A 16,856-nucleotide genomic window follows, 5' to 3' on the forward strand; every position below is an offset into this window, starting at 1 on the left:
GTTTGAAAATGGGATGTGGGTGGGTATTTTCGGGAAGGGATTGATGAGTATCGTTCAAAAAAAAGACGGGAGGGTAATGTCACAGACATAACTGGAGGACGTGAATACGAATAAAACTGACATGTTTCTTTCTCACTTCTGGATAAAGATCATCATTCTTATTAGATTGTGTATATTTTTCCACTTTCATTGCTTCGCTTCCAAAATTTTAACGATGCATCTATATTACAGTTCGACTAATTGACGTCAAACATGTTCTACCATACAATTAAATAACACGGAACAAATACAGTTCTGTAGATTTAGATACTAGTAGAAATAAATTTCTCAAAATCTCTTGGAAATATTTTAGTGGTTCTAAAAAACCGCTTTGCCTAATTTGTTAAATGGTTATAACTGTTAAAATTAAAGAACTAATATATAAATCTGAGGTACGCTTAAAATTCAGCTGCAAATTTTCGGAATCAAGATCAAAAACTCAGGTCATAAATTTAGTTCTAGAAGTAAGGAACTGAAGTTATTTTTAGCAATTTTCCAAATTGCGTTATAGAACTAAATTCTGAACTTGAATTCCAAGTCTTGACATAGGAACTGAATTCAGTTCCAGAATCAAGTTCCAGAAATCATGTTGAAAATTTAGTTCCAACATGTAGGTTCTGAATTCTGGAAATGAATTAAATTCAAGAATTTAACTCTGGTTTTCAATTCAGTTTTTAAATCAAAGTTCGGTGTTCAGACCTCATATTTATATTAATATTTGGATTCGAGCCCCTGAATAAGGAACTAAATTTGAAACCATTTTCAAAATCCAGAAATAGGATTCAGTTCTAGAGTCATAGTTTTAAATTCTGAACCTGTAATCTGGAACTAAATTTTTAAATAGAAGTATGAACTTAAAATTAACTTCAGAATTCAGGTGGACCAGAATTTAGTTTCTGAGATTAGTTATTGAATTTCACTTAAAATTCAGTTCCCTGCTACTGTTGGTTTACTGCTAGCCACGACGTCCGAATGCGAAGAAAAGTTACATTGATTTCACCTGAGCATTGGAGGTTTTTATCACCTCATTATTACTGATATTGGTGGAAGAACCTCAGCACGATATCCAGTTCCGTCTCAAGTACTAGAAAAAATTAACAATTCTCGGTTAAGATTTACCTATTACACTCGGCCAGTAGAACATCGGAACTATTATGTGCCTGACTACCTCAAAACCGTCGTCCTGGTGCGAAAAAGGCAAGCAAACGTGATGAATTTTCCTCGTTGTTTCCAAAAGTTTGAGAAAACATATATTTTGAGTTATTTATGGTTATTTTACACTGTTGATTATTTAATCACAAATTCCTGATTATATTTCTGATAGCATGGAAGAGAAATTATGTTGTTGCGTTAAGTATAACAAGAGATATTCACGATCAAAAACTTATCACTCTCCCAGAGGGTAAATTTCGAAAAGGCGCCCCATAGTAAAGTATGTCGTATTCACGACAAAAGTTATGCATCTGACAAAGGTGTTTCGTGCTAATCATTATTGTTTGAATATTGTACTATATTTTCGAAATGACCATAACAAGTAGACGTCTGAACAGCTATAATAATTTTATATTGTTATAGTTATATTGTATGCTTTCAATATTTTATTGAACAACTGGAAGTCTCAATCTAATATTTGGAAGCAAATACAAACATTAAAATTTGTTTTCAAATCAATGACCGTGTTCTCCAATATTTATAATTTTCAGTGTTACACTTATAATTTCAGTTGTTTTAGTGTACGTGATAAAGTCGAAAAAAGTACTGTTACTCTCATCACGACACATTTGTTTTTATTTAAACTTGTCAAAATCTCATGTCAACTGGCCCGTCGGAATATGATTTAACATTTTGTAAGCCATTGAGAAGAAGAGATATTATTTGGCTCAAGTGGTAAGAGTTAGTTAGACAACCACATGACATTGAATTTTCAACATTTGTGAGCAATTCCAGAAATAAATAGCAGATAAACTGACAGGATCGACTTTCTCCGAATCGGATAAAACAATGTACACATCCTAAATATGGCAATCTCTTATTCCTGATAATGAAACCTTTTCGACCCAATATTAATTTCTAGAATGTCGAAATTAAAAACCGTAACTTCCACTTCAAACATCGTTTTCCGTCATCTACTCATCAATCCCGTTCCGAAAATACCCACATTGTAAAGGTTTTTAAGGAGTACTGGTGTTACTGGTGTCAATCAGATTGTGGATTTATTATAAGAAAAACCAAAGAAATCTTTTTCTTTAATTTGGTATTCAAAAATTATTTGATTATAATTGATTAACTCTCAATTTCAATTTTCGGTAGTTTTCTAACAAATATTAGACGAAAATATATAAGCTTTGAGAAGTATATCGGTGGAAGAAGCAGAAATCCGTAGATATGCATCAGCGTTGGAAATTTTCATTTAGTCCAAAATTTTACGTTTTCACTGTTTTGATTCTTTGACCTTTCATTTTTGTTGTTTATACGATTCATTCATAATGGTGTTGCAGTTACTCTTGTTCTACATACTAATAATACGGCATAATATTTATTTTAATTATTAATAGAAGATCTACCTTCTTCAAACTATCCTTAACGTTATATGTACAAACTTTGAATTATTTGTATTTCAAAGGTTAAAAACCTCTTTACAATTAAAATTTCTTTAAAACCATTTCCAATCAAATTTTTAGGCAAAATACATAAATAACCACCCTCATATACACACTCATTCATTGTTAATGTATCTTAATTTCAGATTATATGGAGTCGATATTATCATCACAATAAACAAAATCCAACCAATACATCGTAATGTTACGACATGGTTTCATTTCCCGGTCCAACTAGTGATGCTACACACTTAGCTCTTAATACAACACTTGATTCATGTGCCCTCAGATATGAAGAATTTGTCATACCAAATACAGGTGAGTCAGGTGTCAAGTGTACAATCATAGACAGGCCATTACTCAGAAATTTTCTTTGGAGGGTGTTTCGAAACGCTCAATTTCATAAGATGATGATGATGGTCCCATCTCATACCCCTGCCATGGTGTGAGTAGAACGAGTTATCTAAATGATAGTTTAGTCTCTACCTGCTTCGCGCGCGAGGCTCAAATTTTTAACTCTCAAATAAAATAAAAATCTATCATCATCATACCGAACACAATACTTAATACTTCTCACAATAATATATATCAACACTACTATTTTCAACTATTTTCGTACTATTTTCGTAATTCGGAAAAAAAACTGAATTAAATAACTATACCTTAAGATAAAAAAAGAACCGGAATTTTATTAAAAAACGTAAAATTTCAATTTTTAATAATTTTTTTTATTATCGCCTTCAAAGTACTCTCCTCCAGCGGCAATTCATGCATGCCAACGCTTGATCCAATTTTCCATACAAGTTTTATAGGCCGCCGAAGGTATGGCCTTCAGTTCACGCAGCGAATTCTCAATCTCAGGCAATTTGAGTCTGGCGAAGAGGAAAAAGTCACACGGGGCCATATCTGGAGAGTACGGTGCTTGGTTGATGATATTGGTTGAGTTTTTGGCCAAAAACTGTGACACAACCAACGCTGTGTGAGCCGGCGCATTATCGTGGTGTAAAATCCATGAGTTTTCCTTTCATAAGTCTGGCCTTTTTTGCGAATGGCCTCACGCAAACGACGCATAACGGCCAAATAATATTCCTTATTAACCGTTTGACCGTCCGGAAGGAATTCATAGTGCACCACACTACGAATATCGAAAAAAAAACAGTCAGCATAACTTTGATTTTGAACCGACTTTGGTGTTCTTTTTCGATTTCGGCTCGCCTTCGAAGCGCCATTCGGTCGATTGTTGTGCGGTTTCGACGACATATTCATAGACAGATGTTGTTGGGCGGCCAGGGATCTCATGATGATCCAAGCTTGTACGACCACCTTTGAAGCGTTTATACCACTCGTATGCCTGTGTTTTTCCTGTACACGATTCACCAAAGGCCTTTTCTATCATTTTCAACGTTTCGGAACACTTAAATCCATTTGCAACACAAAATTTGATGCATGCACGTTGTTCTAAATTTTCATCCATTATAAAAATCGCCACACGAAAATGTTTCAACTTCTTTGTATGGACGCCAAACTAAAACTAATCGTACGATATGCGTCAAAATTTGACAGAATGTGTATAAAACTGTTGCCAACGTTGAGAGAATAAAAGTTTACCGATTGGACAAGCGCGGGAATTTTAAAATGAAAATTCCGGTTCTTTTTTGATCATAAGGTATATCAGCGCATAAAACGAACTTTATGTGTAGAATACATAACTTTTTTAACTCCACCTATGTTGTTGCCCGTTTGATATGTCTTGGTATCGAATTGAAGAACCTTTTGATGTAGAACACATCTTTATTTTATATATACGTAGAAATGTGGTCAGGTTTTAAACACTTACAGCTCAGTATATTTTGTATCAATTATTAATATTATTTCATCATTTGATTGGAAATATTTCGAAGATTTGAATGTATCAAGCCACGTATTTTCAATTACAAATGATTGAAATTTTGATTAGTATTAGTATTAGTTTCCTATTTTGTCTGTTAAAAATCTCCGGTATATCGGATTTCTCTGCCATAGACGATGATTTTGAAGGAGTAAGCGAAATACATAAAACGGGTCTGAGAATTGAGCTCGACAAGTTTTTCTAAATTTTCACTAACCATCGGATTCAAGATATCGCATCAGGTAAGTAATTGATATGAGAGATCCCAGAATCGATTTTTCAACGGTAAGACGCCCGCGATCACTTCGAGACTCATCGTATGAGTCGACTGCATACAAACTAAGGCAATACGCAAACAACGATACTGAATTCTTTTCAGTTTAATGAAATGGGTATTCGCGGCGGACCGGAAGCAGAAGCATCCATATTCTATTACGGACAATACCGTTGTTTGGTAAAGCCTGAACAGGTCTCCTGGGTGGGACCCCAACAAGTTCCGGTTATTGTGCGAAAAAAATTGATTCTCTGCTGACATTTTTGTTTCAGATACCTAATGTGACATCCCAGCCTTTGGAGTCGAACCAGACCCCGAGATATTTAAATGTGAAGACCTGAGCTATGGTTTCATCCCTTGGTTGAAGCTGTAATTGTGCTGGTTCTCGCTTCCTTGAAAATACAACCAGCTCAATTTTCTCCGTAGAGAACTCGAATCCCATTTGAAGAGCCCATGTCGTTAAATTGTCAAGGGTATCTTGCAATGGTCCTTGCAGATCGGCAGCTTTGGGTCCTTTAATAGATACAACACTGTCGTCGGCAAGTTGTCTTAGCGTGCAAGATGTATTGATGCAATGTTGTTTACGTAAAAATTGTATAAAAGAGGGTTTAAGCATGAGCCCTGATGGAGGCCCATGTAACTGAATCGTATTGTCGACAAATCACCATGCGCGATTCTCGGAAAATAGATTGTAAAAAAAGTTATTCCAAATTGGTGAAAGACCATGCTGATGCAACTTCTCAGATAGGATGTTTATGGAAGCTGAGTCAAAAGCCTCTTCATGTCTAGAAAAACTGACGCCATTTGTTCTTTACGAGCAAATGCCATTTGAATTTCGGTTGAGAGCAACTCAAGAAAAGGACCGAACACACTTCTCTGAGGTACACCAAGTGAATTACCGAGGAAACTAGACACATCATCTTTTGAGTCTTTTGAGATCTACCGCATAAATAGTTTTCAACCCATTCATGTACCATTTTCCTGATGCCAAAACGCCGTAATATCTGCAACAATAAAGGTCTAGAAATTGTTTCAAGGGCTCGTTTCAGCTCCAAGAACACTGCAAAAATACTCTTTTTAGCTTCGATTTTCTCCTTCCATTTTGCCAATACTAGATTCAAAGCGGTTTCGCAGGAGTGATCCTTTCCATATCCCGATTGTTGCAGTATCAGCGAACTGTCAGAGTTCAAATAGTTAATCAACTGATCATTAACAACAAGCAATCCTGTATCACTTTTGAATTTACATTTATCAATCGATTTTTCCAAATAAAAACAAATATTATCCAATTGTTCAAAAGTGATTGATTGAAATTCATGAAATCTACAATAGTTGTTCATCGGCTGTGTTATTTCAACAGGTTCACCTACCAATTCAATACTTTGATTGATCTGTTGAGCACTATTTATGAAATAACTGTTGAATGCCGTACGATCCAAATTTCCATTCAACTGTTTACAACCCAGGCTTCTTGATACAAGTCGAGATATGTTTTGCTTTGAATATTTTTTAAATACTTAATTTTCACTGTATTTTCCTCATTTCTGGGGCTGCTAGTTACGGAAATTGCAATTGTATTCCTCATTTGAATAAACACTGTCGAAATTGGAATACACGTAATGTATCATTGTTCTACTGTATCTGGAAATTATTGTAAATTCATTTACAGTTTGCTCCACATTGAGTAATTTTGCTAACTGTTTCAATTGATACGAACTTTGATCCCTAACCCAATTAATATTGACATCTCCAGTAATAATATTTAGTTTACCTAAATCGACGAAATTCTCTCACCAATTTTCTATAATTTCCAGAAACTGGCGGTCGCTTGAACTTGGAGAGTGATATACAACTGCATAAATTCCTATCTGCATGCCAATTATTTCCAACTACTTCGTTTTTTTGAATACTGAATTTATTCGATTCTCTGGCGTAAATGGCAACTCCCCCTGTGTGCCTAGAATGGGACAAACAAAAAGCGACAGTGTAAACCAGAACACTGAACTGATCGTAAGCACAAGAATCAACTATATGTGTTTCTGAGAGCAAAACTAAAGAAGGATGTCTATTTTCTACAAGATGACGCATTGCGACATAATTTGACAATCCGGCTATGTTCAGATACAAAATTTCTGAATGCCTCCCATCCATTAGTTGCTATTCCATTGACATAATATTCTTCTTTTTCGTTTCAAACAATCTCAGATATACAGGACACTGCTTGCTAAATGCTGGATGGGTGTCTAAATTCAATTTTCTTTCTTTGTTCATTTTCAGACAAATAACGCATTTAAGATCAATTGATGTACATTCAAATGTTCTATGTGCAGCATTGAATTTGGAACAATTTTCATTGTTTGAACATTCGGTGCTCTTTTGACCAAACTCACCACACTTGAAACAGCGCAATACATTGAACGACTCGAAAACCGAACACCTATCCCAGCCGATGCAAACCTTGCCGGCGACCATCAAGTTCCAGGTACTTATTCCAGAGTATTCTTATCAACCTCAATTATAGCACTATATTTGTTATATTTGAAGCGTGGATTCTCAAAGTCAGCAACAACTTTTACATCTTCAATCGAAATTTCTTGATTCTGACTTTTCAAAAGGACAATAAATACATCAGAGGAATATCGATCACTCTTCCCACTATTTTCAGTTTAGGTTTCTCGAGCTTGAGTATAAAGCATTGTATCCAATATCTGATTTCAATGTTTGCTTTAACTGATTGCATATCCTCTCCTGCTGCACACCCAACAATAATCAAGCCATGTTCATCTTTTTTAAAATTACTAATTTTATGTGTTCATGGATCCAACTTATCCTTCGAAAACTGTCTCGTGTCAACACTTGTTTGCGCAGACTCGACTGGTTTCATCATTATAAACGAGGGAGTTTTACATTTCCTGTTATTTTACGTTCTATTTCTAAATAATTTACAAGAAAGAACATCCGCGTATGATGTTTTATCATTCGTATCGAAAACTTCGTCATTACTTTCATTACCAACCTTTTGTCGTGAATACGACTTACTTTACTATGGGGCGCCTTTTCAAAATTTACCCTCTGAGAGAGTGATAAGTTTTTGATCGTGAATATCTCCTGTTATATCTAACGAATCAACATAATTCTTGCTACATGCCATCGGACATATGATCACAATTTTATGATAAAATTTTCAGTTGTGTGACATATTCTTAAATAGTTCACAATTAAACTTTTCTGAAATGTTTGGTATAAACGAGTATCAAAGAAGATAATTCATAAGGCGCGTTTGCCTTTCTCGTATTTTGAAAGCTCATAGCTCCGTGATCTGTAGAAGGATTTATATAATCTAACTTCCAATAGAATCGAAAATCTTCAACTTGAACGTGTGTTACAACAATCTTGAAGTTTTTCAATAGTACACTATTGAAAAACCTGTTTGATTTAACCCATGACAGCACCAGCCAATCAGAACGCGAGATGTCTGTATCTATACAAGAGCATCCATATAAAAGTTGAATGGTTCATTTTTCCTACCATTTGCTGAGCAACTCTTCCCGAAACAAGACACACGACAGCAACATCGAGGACCTGTCGTCTCATTGTTTCCCGATATGAATGTACGAGACACCGTCAGCACAATGACACCGAAAAAGGTAGCCAAAAAGTCCAGCAAGGCCCATTGCCGAAACAAGACACACACGAGAACCATCTCAGATCTCAATTTTTCCTACCAAAAGATTCATCAAGATGGGAGTTAAAATAATTTGCACCGTCACTAACACATTCAATTACGAACGGCAATGCGAAAGCGAAAGTGATGATTTTGAACACATCTTTATACTAGTATACAAATATGCCGTGCGAAACAGAGTTGCCACAGATCAATATGTATTTTTGTCGCGATTACTTTAGTATGCGGCCGAAAACAAAAATTGTTAGAACAAATGTTTCCACTTGATTTGCGCATTCTACTTTCCAGGCGTATCAGAACTGGCTAAACTTAAAGCAATTCTAAATATTTCTTTATCACAGTGATGTGGTCATCCTGAAAAGGACGGGGTTTTCAACGGATGGCCAGCTGCAGATGGCGAGGGATGATTTTTGTTTTCGTTGCCATGGGCAGCGTTACTGGCCAATTCCAACACTGTGGCAACCAAGTACTCCATCACTGCCGCCAGATAGACCGATGCACCAGCACTGACACGCTCGGCGTAGTTCCCCTTCCGAGGCAAACGATGGATTCTGCCGCCAACTGGGCACTTCAGACCAGCACGGTTTAAGCGGGACTTTGCCTTGCCCTTAACTGTTCCTCCTGTGTGCGTGTTTCTGCGTAAAAATTCCACGATACGCAGTTAACAGCTCGACGACCAATTCAGTACTGGCTGCCGCTCTGCTAACTCTCTCTTTTATATCGTTTCACTGTTTCCCGTTCTGCGTATAGGAAAGGAATTCTAATAATTCTGTTGCTGATTTATTACAATCACGTATCGATTGTCCCGAACTTCTGCAATTGATTAATCTGGACATTCATCGACGTAATCTACGCTCTCATCGTTTCTTGAGTTTACCCATTGCACGTACAAATTATGGTTACAATGAACCATTTTCCAGTATGTGCAGGACATTCAATAGCTGCTCCAATGTTTTCGACTTTCATCTATCCCGAAATATGATCAAACGATTGTTTCATTGCCACTTGTCAGATTAACTTTGGATCAGGTTTTGTCTGTAACCGTTTGTATTTTTGTTCAACCTAGTGATGGTTGAACAAAAATACAAAAATTTCTCATCACCGTTGGAAACTACTCAGATTCGCTCGATGATATTAACCCTTTCGCTCCCCTTCTCATTATCTTCGTCTTATTTATTTCTATTGGAAACTAATCAGATTCGCTTGCAAATACTAACCCGGTCGTACTTCCTTATTTCCTCCGTCTTCCACCATCTTTTCGATTACTAATTAGATCTACTTGCCGATTCTAACCCCGTCTTTCTCTCCGTCTTCCACCATCTTTTCGACCACTAATTAGATCTACATGCCGATTCTAACCCCGTTGTTCGACCACGCTTACTTTCCACCCCCTTCACCTACCTTCATCATCCATTTACCTATCCCCTTTTCTCCGCCAGTTGAAGCAAGAACACTATTGCTGCCCTGTAGTGCTTGGTATCATCAACTAGATATAGGGTTATAGGTTTAGTTTTAATTATATGTTTTTATTGTTAGTGTTAAGCCTTATTGTATCTGTTGGATCATTGTAATCTGTTGATACGAAAAAAAAAACAAAACAAAGGGGACGTCCGTCCACCGCTACCATTAGCACGTATAAAAGGAAATGTGATGTGAGAAATAGCGTCATTCGTCATCTAACACTCGATGTGGATAGACGAATAACCTACTACGACTAATTTCGATTTTGTTTTATTTTTTAATCGCAGTTGTCTACCTACCCAAGCTATGGGTAAAAACCGCCATAGATCCGAGAAGGATCCAAAGGATGCTAAGCGTCTAAAGCCAAGTGATGTACAGGTAAACGACCATTTCTACCTGAAGGGCTTCCCACCAACTCTACGCTCGGATTTCAACACACTGATCAGCAAAGGACTACAGGCAACAATCCGTTTATGTACTGAAGGCTACAAAATAACTGTTCCGGCTTTGAACCACTACAAAGGAGTGGAATGTTATCTGAAGCAGACAAAAGCGGAATACTTCACACACGATATTGCCGCCAACAAACCTATGAAGGTTGTACTTCGAGGACTACTCGACATGATGGAAGCCAAACTAAAGCAGGCACTGTCGGAGGCTGGACTAAAGCCTTTGGTGGTGTTTAAAATGAAGCGACATAATACGGACAAAAAGTTTAGAGATCAATTGTACCTGATTCATCTGGAGAAGGGCTCCATCACCATGAGTCAACTGACAACGATTAAATCGTTTTTTCACATAATCATCGAATGGCAAAAGTATAAACCGGTACATCGGGATGTCACACAGTGCACGAACTGTTTGAACTACGACCATGGAGCGAGGAATTGTCACATGAAAAGTCGGTGCAGCAAAAGTGCCGAACCACACAATACCAACGATTGCCTACTAGATGACATCGCTGTAAAATGTGTGAACTGTGATGGCAACCATCCTTCTACTAGCAAATCGTGTCCCAAACGTGCTGAGTTCACAAAAATTCGACAACAGGCGTCCCGCAAACAATCAACGCGCAAGAATGTTCCACAGAAGGATAAAATTAATTTCCCACGGCTCCCACCGAAGAGGGATATTCCGAATTTGCCGCCACTTCCTCGCAGCAATCCAAAAGATTCAGCCGCTGGATCACAAAAAGAATCTTCCTCAAAAATCCCTCCTGGATGGGGCAATAATCAACCACAAGCAAAGGATAACTCTGGTGATTTATTCTCTGCTGAACAACTGATCGTCATTTTTGAAACAATGACAACAAAACTACGAAACTGCAGAACGCGGTTAGATCAAATCACCGCCTTAGGCAAATTCATCATCGAATATGCAATATAATGAGTTGGTTATAGTAAATTGGAATGCTTGCTCACTCAGGAGCAAAACTGCTGAATTGTCCGACTTTCTTCAAGAGAAGAATGCCGATATTGCTATTTTAACTGAAACTCATCTTAAACCTGAAATTTCTATTTTTATTTCCATCCACGATCCATTCAGCATAGGCTTATGCCAGCCTTTAAATTGCAACTCATAGAAGCCATCGGAATTGAGATTACAACGACGATGGGACCCATCATCATCATTGCAGCGTACTGCCCCAAACAAACCAATCTACGAGATGGTACGTGTGCATCATTGAAGCGAGATTTGGCTATGCTCACTCGACGACAGAACAAATTCATCATTGCTGGGGACCTGAACGCACGGCATGAGCTTTGGGGAAACAGAAGACAGAATCGAAACGGATTCGTACTTGCCGAATATTACGAAGCTGGACAATACAACATCTTCGCTCCGGATCAACCAACGCGACTTTCCAGATCGGGAGTTCATTCCATTTTGGATATATTCATCAGCAACATTGCCATAGACAGCTCTCCGGTTGTCTTCTACGAGCTCTCTTCTGACCACTTTCCAGTAATATTGACGTTGGGATCTTCACCAGAAACAGTGCCTATTCAACCTCGGAGGAACTATTATCGCACCGATTGGGTCCAATTTCAACAAATCGCCGACCAACATATTAATGTCGATCTGCCACTTGATTCCCCGATGGAAATCGATGCGGCCTTATCTTCCTTCCAGCATTCAATCACAGTCGCTCGTGATAGGACGGTTCCAGTACAACATATGCCGAGTTCCTCTCTTCAAATCGACAGTGTCACCAAAAAACTCATCCGACTTCGGAATATCTACCGGAGGCAGTATCAACGAACTGGCATCCTAGATAGGAAGACTACTTATAACAACTTAACTAGGATAATCCAGGAAAGGATATCTGAGCTTCGCAACAGGAACTTCCAGCAAAAGATTCGAAAAATTCTCCCACATTCAAAGCCCTTCTGGTCCTTAACGAAGGTGCTTAAGAAAAAACCGAAGCCTATTCCTCCTCTGATGTCACCCCAGGACGCAGCTGAAGGAATACCTTTAATCACACCAGTAGAGAAGGCAAATGCGCTAGGCCAGCAGTTTGTGTGTTCTCACAATTTAGGACTTAACATTGTTAGTCCATATGAAAGAGCCGTTGCTGATAGCGTAGTTGAGGTTGATCAATCAGACAGCTTGGTTCCTGAGGAAAGTAGAGTCACTGCGAATGAACTGATGGCTTTTGTGAAAAAATCCAAAAATATGAAGGCCCCCGGTTTCGACAACACATTCAACATTGAGCTGAAACATTTGAGTATTCGCTCATTTGTGTTCTTAGCTAAAAATTTTAACAGGTGCTGGGAGCTTGGTTACTTCCCTTCAATGTGGAAGTTAGCTAAAGTTATCCCAGTTTTGAAACCGGGGAAAGATCTTTCCTTTTCCAAGAGCTATCGGCCCATCAGCTTACTCTCTGCCCTATCCAAGCTGTTTGAAAAGTCAATACAAAGGCGAATTCTTGCTTTCGCAGATGAACAGGATATATTTCTGGAAGAACAGTTTGGGTTCCGGAAAGGAAGATCCACCATCCACCAAATCACAAGGGTTAACAACGTCATCCAGCAAAAAGTGTCCAAAACGACTGCCATGGCAATATTGGATATTGAAAAGGCATTCGATAATGTGTGGCACGATGGACTGGTGTTCAAACTGCATCGGTATAATTTTCCCATGTATCTTATTAAAATTATCAAAAATTATCTTGCAGATAGAGCATTCCAGGTATCTCTGAATAATGCACTTTCAGAAAGATTTACTATTCCTGCTGGTGTACCCCAGGGAATTATCCTAGGTCCCATTCTATACAACATTTTCACATCAGACATCCCACCTCTTCCAGGTGGTGGTGTTCTGTCACAATTTGCTGATGATACTGCCATTCTTTACAAAGGCCGTGTCATTAATGCTCTGAAGAATAAACTACAGACAGGTCTGGACGCTTTAACGGAATATTTTACAAGCTGGAAAATTGTGATCAATGCAGCAAAAACTCAGGTCATCTTGTTTCCACATTCAAGATCTCCAAAACTAGTTCCATCAGACGAATGCAGAATACGATTCGGTGATGAGGTCATTCAATGGTCCGATGAAGTTATCTATCTAGGACTCACCTTTGACAGACATCTGATATTCAGGTCACATGTTGACAAAATCGTTCAAAAATGCAGCATACTCATTAGGTCTCTGTATCCGCTGATTTGTAGAACATCTAAACTATGCCTGAAGAATCAGATGGCAGTCTATAAACATATCGTCTACCCCGCAATTGAATACGCAGTCTATGTTTGGCGGGGCTGTGCACGAACACACAAACTTAGGCTTCAGCGCATTCAAAGTAAGATCTTAAAGATGATTCTAAATCTACCCCCTTGGACAAGGACTAGTGAAGTACATGAGATGGCCTCATTGGATATACTAGAACAAAAATTCGAACAATACTGCACGAAATTTGAAGAGAGGTGCTCAATCTCTGAAATACAAATAATTCAAAATTTGTACGTATTAGGTTAGGGATAGTTATAAGTAGGTAGACATTTTATAAATAATTAAAATAAATATTATGATTAAACATTAGTATGTAAAACAAGAGTAACTAAAACACCTAATATTAATAACGAATCGTATGAACAACAAAGATTAAAGACCAAAAGGTCAAAACACTTGTACTGTAAAATGTTGATGTAATACACAAAAATAAGATTAATAAACAGATATTTATGCAAAAAAAAATGATAAATAGCGTCATTTTAGTTAAAGCAGCTACTCTGTACGTACGAGACACCGTCAGAACGATGGCTCCGAAAACAGGTAGAAAAGCAGATTTGTACCATTACTAACACATTCAATTACGAACGGCAATGCGACAGCGAATGTTGAACACATCTTTATACTAGTATGGGGCCGTGTGAAAATATGCCTTGCGAAACAGGGTTGCCATATATACAGATTAATCTGTATTATCATTATTATTATTATTATTATTATTATTATTATTATCATTTTTATTATAATTATTATTAGAATCACTCTTGCATACCGAAGATCGTAGATACATTTCAGACCAGGCCATTGCAATTGTTTCGTACTGAAATTTCGAGAAGAATCAGATATCTTCGAACTTCATAGCTTCAATAAAAATAAACTACAAATTTGTTGTACCTAAATTCCTATATTAGCAAATTAAAAAGGAATTGTTTCAAGTTTGGAATATATAGTTGTAGAATAGTAGCTGTTTAATGTAACTAATCTGTACTTTAATGTAGGTGTATCGCTTCAAATTCTATTAGTGAAAAAGAGGAAAGCTTACACAATTCATACTATCAATCAACTAACTGATATTCGGAAAAGTGATGGGAGCGTGTCAGTTTATTCGTATTCACGACATCCAGTTATGTCTCTGACATTACGCACCCGCCTTTTTTTATCATATGGTTCATCGTCAGCATTAGAAATAGTTTTTCTTTTTCCGACTCCGAAAAAGTCTTTCTATATGCACGATTTTCTTTGTATTCATTATCATTCCATCATAATTCAAAATCGTCCAACTTTTAAGCAGGCCATTTTACTCTCCAATCATCATTGGAAGATCTGATCAGTCTCTCGATTGCGCTTTCTATCACGATATTAATATGTGCCTCGATACTCTCTCGCACACCAGCAAACGAATTAGTGATGGATTCGAATTTCTCCATCTCTCAGAAAAATACAAGACTTTATATTTATCGCGATAACATATATGTTTTTATACACTAATCGCATCTAAACTAAATTATCTAGACTTTGTTACGGTAGATTTATGATACAAGCCTTCAAAGCCGAGATATTCGATGAACAAGTAGAGGTATGCATTCCCGAGCGTTCCAATTTTCAGCAGTTCTTCAGTCAGAAAAAAATACAACACGACTGCTAAACTCAAGAATCATTCTGAAAATCACACAGAATATTCTCAACTAAATTTCGAAGACATAGTCAGGTGGGTTTTTCTATATTCTGCACCGTTTCCAAGAAAATATAATTTGAAACGGGAAAATAACAAAAAACCTACCACTTTACGGTACTGCCCCCTGCCCTTAAACAAAAGCGCCGGTGTATCTGATACCCAACCTGCCATGGGTCTGGAAAGCCCAGTACAGCGCTGGTGATTGCCATTCTCACAAACTGAACATGAAATTCTAATATTCGATGTTGTTATTTTTTCCTTACACTTCACGCATTCACCTATCATTCACGCACAAACCATGCCGGGCGAAATACAGCTGAAGGAGAAATTAAAGCAAAGTGAACCATGCAAAACAATAGACAACGCAAGCAAAATACCACGGTACGACGCCGCTTTGTTTGAACGATTGCGGCACGGCGATTATTGACTCAGTTTACAGCACAAATAAAAGTATTTACAAACACCTTCACCTTATCTGTTTATAGCACAATTAGTCACTTGATTTGTAAATAATTCTCACAAAAAGTCACTTATTTCACATAAAATTTATCACCATTGCCATTCAATACTCAATTGATTAGAAATATTTATATAATTACTTGAAAAAGTTTTAGTTATAGTTATTTGTCGAAAATCATTTTTAGTACGAGTGGTTAGTTTGCCCACCTAAAAACAGTATGGGTGTGTAATGTCACAGCCATAACTGGATGTCGTGAATACGAATATAGCTGAAACGCTTTCTTCTTACCTTCGAATAACAATTAGTTGATCACTTGCATTAAATGTGTAAGCTTTCCCCTTATTCACAACTAAAATTTGAAAAGATGCACCTAAACTGAGTCGGTACTATGCATTTTAGCAGGAAGTTCCAACAAAAACTTCAAACTCCAACTAGTTTAAAATAGGGTTATTTATAGTACAGTAACTTAAAATTTCGCATAGTTCTTTAGGAATTTGTTAATTATTCTGAAAAGAGCATATTCCAAGAATTCTGAAATTAGGGACTAGACCTGAGTTCAAGAACTAAATTCAGAACTTAGAACAGGCTCAGAATTCAACTGCAATTTAGGTTTTTAACTAGTTTTGAAACTGAATTCAGTTTCGGAATCCTGTTTTAACATGCACGTTCTGAATTCTGAACCTGTATTCTGGAACTAAGTTCCTCCTTCAGACGATCGAAGTACAAATGAGAGAACGACCTGAGCGTTTGAGGTTTTGCACCACGCAGATAGTCTGCTCTTATTACTGGCGTCTGCTGATCCCGACGATTGAAGTAGAAATGAAAGAATAACCTGAGCGTTTGAGGCTTTACACCACGCTAAAGATCTGTTTTCATTGCCGACTGCATCACCTGCGACCGAAGTAAAATGAGAGCACGACCTAAGTGTATGAGGTTTTGCACCATGCAAAAAGTCTGCTCTCATTACTGACGTCTGCTGCTCCCCACGATCGAAATCCAAATGAAGGCACGACCTAAGCGTTTGAGGTTTTATACCACG

The 16,856-nt window shown here is 37.4% G+C and overlaps 1 protein-coding gene across 13 annotated transcripts in view; it reads left to right on the forward strand.

Moving 5' to 3' along the window:
• The window catches only part of LOC131432674 (PDF receptor), a 550,466-nt gene that overhangs the window by 92,488 nt on the left and 441,122 nt on the right, over positions 1–16,856 (forward strand). For 10 of the 13 annotated variants that reach the window (XR_009229938.1, XR_009229939.1, XM_058599088.1 and 7 more), the window contains one exon: positions 2,786–2,957. The exons of 1 other annotated variant lie outside the window; for it this stretch is intronic. Coding sequence is in view for 8 of the 12 variants with exons in the window: in XM_058599088.1 (XP_058455071.1) it covers positions 2,852–2,957 (106 nt within the window). In the remaining 4 variants the exon portion in view is untranslated. Of the gene's footprint in view, positions 1–2,785; positions 2,958–7,156; positions 7,284–16,856 lie in introns of those variants that run through there. 2 more of the 13 variants (XM_058599094.1, XM_058599095.1) reach the window with 2 other exon arrangements.

Source organism: Malaya genurostris, chromosome 2, assembly GCF_030247185.1.
Source record: "Malaya genurostris strain Urasoe2022 chromosome 2, Malgen_1.1, whole genome shotgun sequence".
Classification (NCBI taxonomy): domain Eukaryota; kingdom Metazoa; phylum Arthropoda; class Insecta; order Diptera; family Culicidae; genus Malaya; species Malaya genurostris.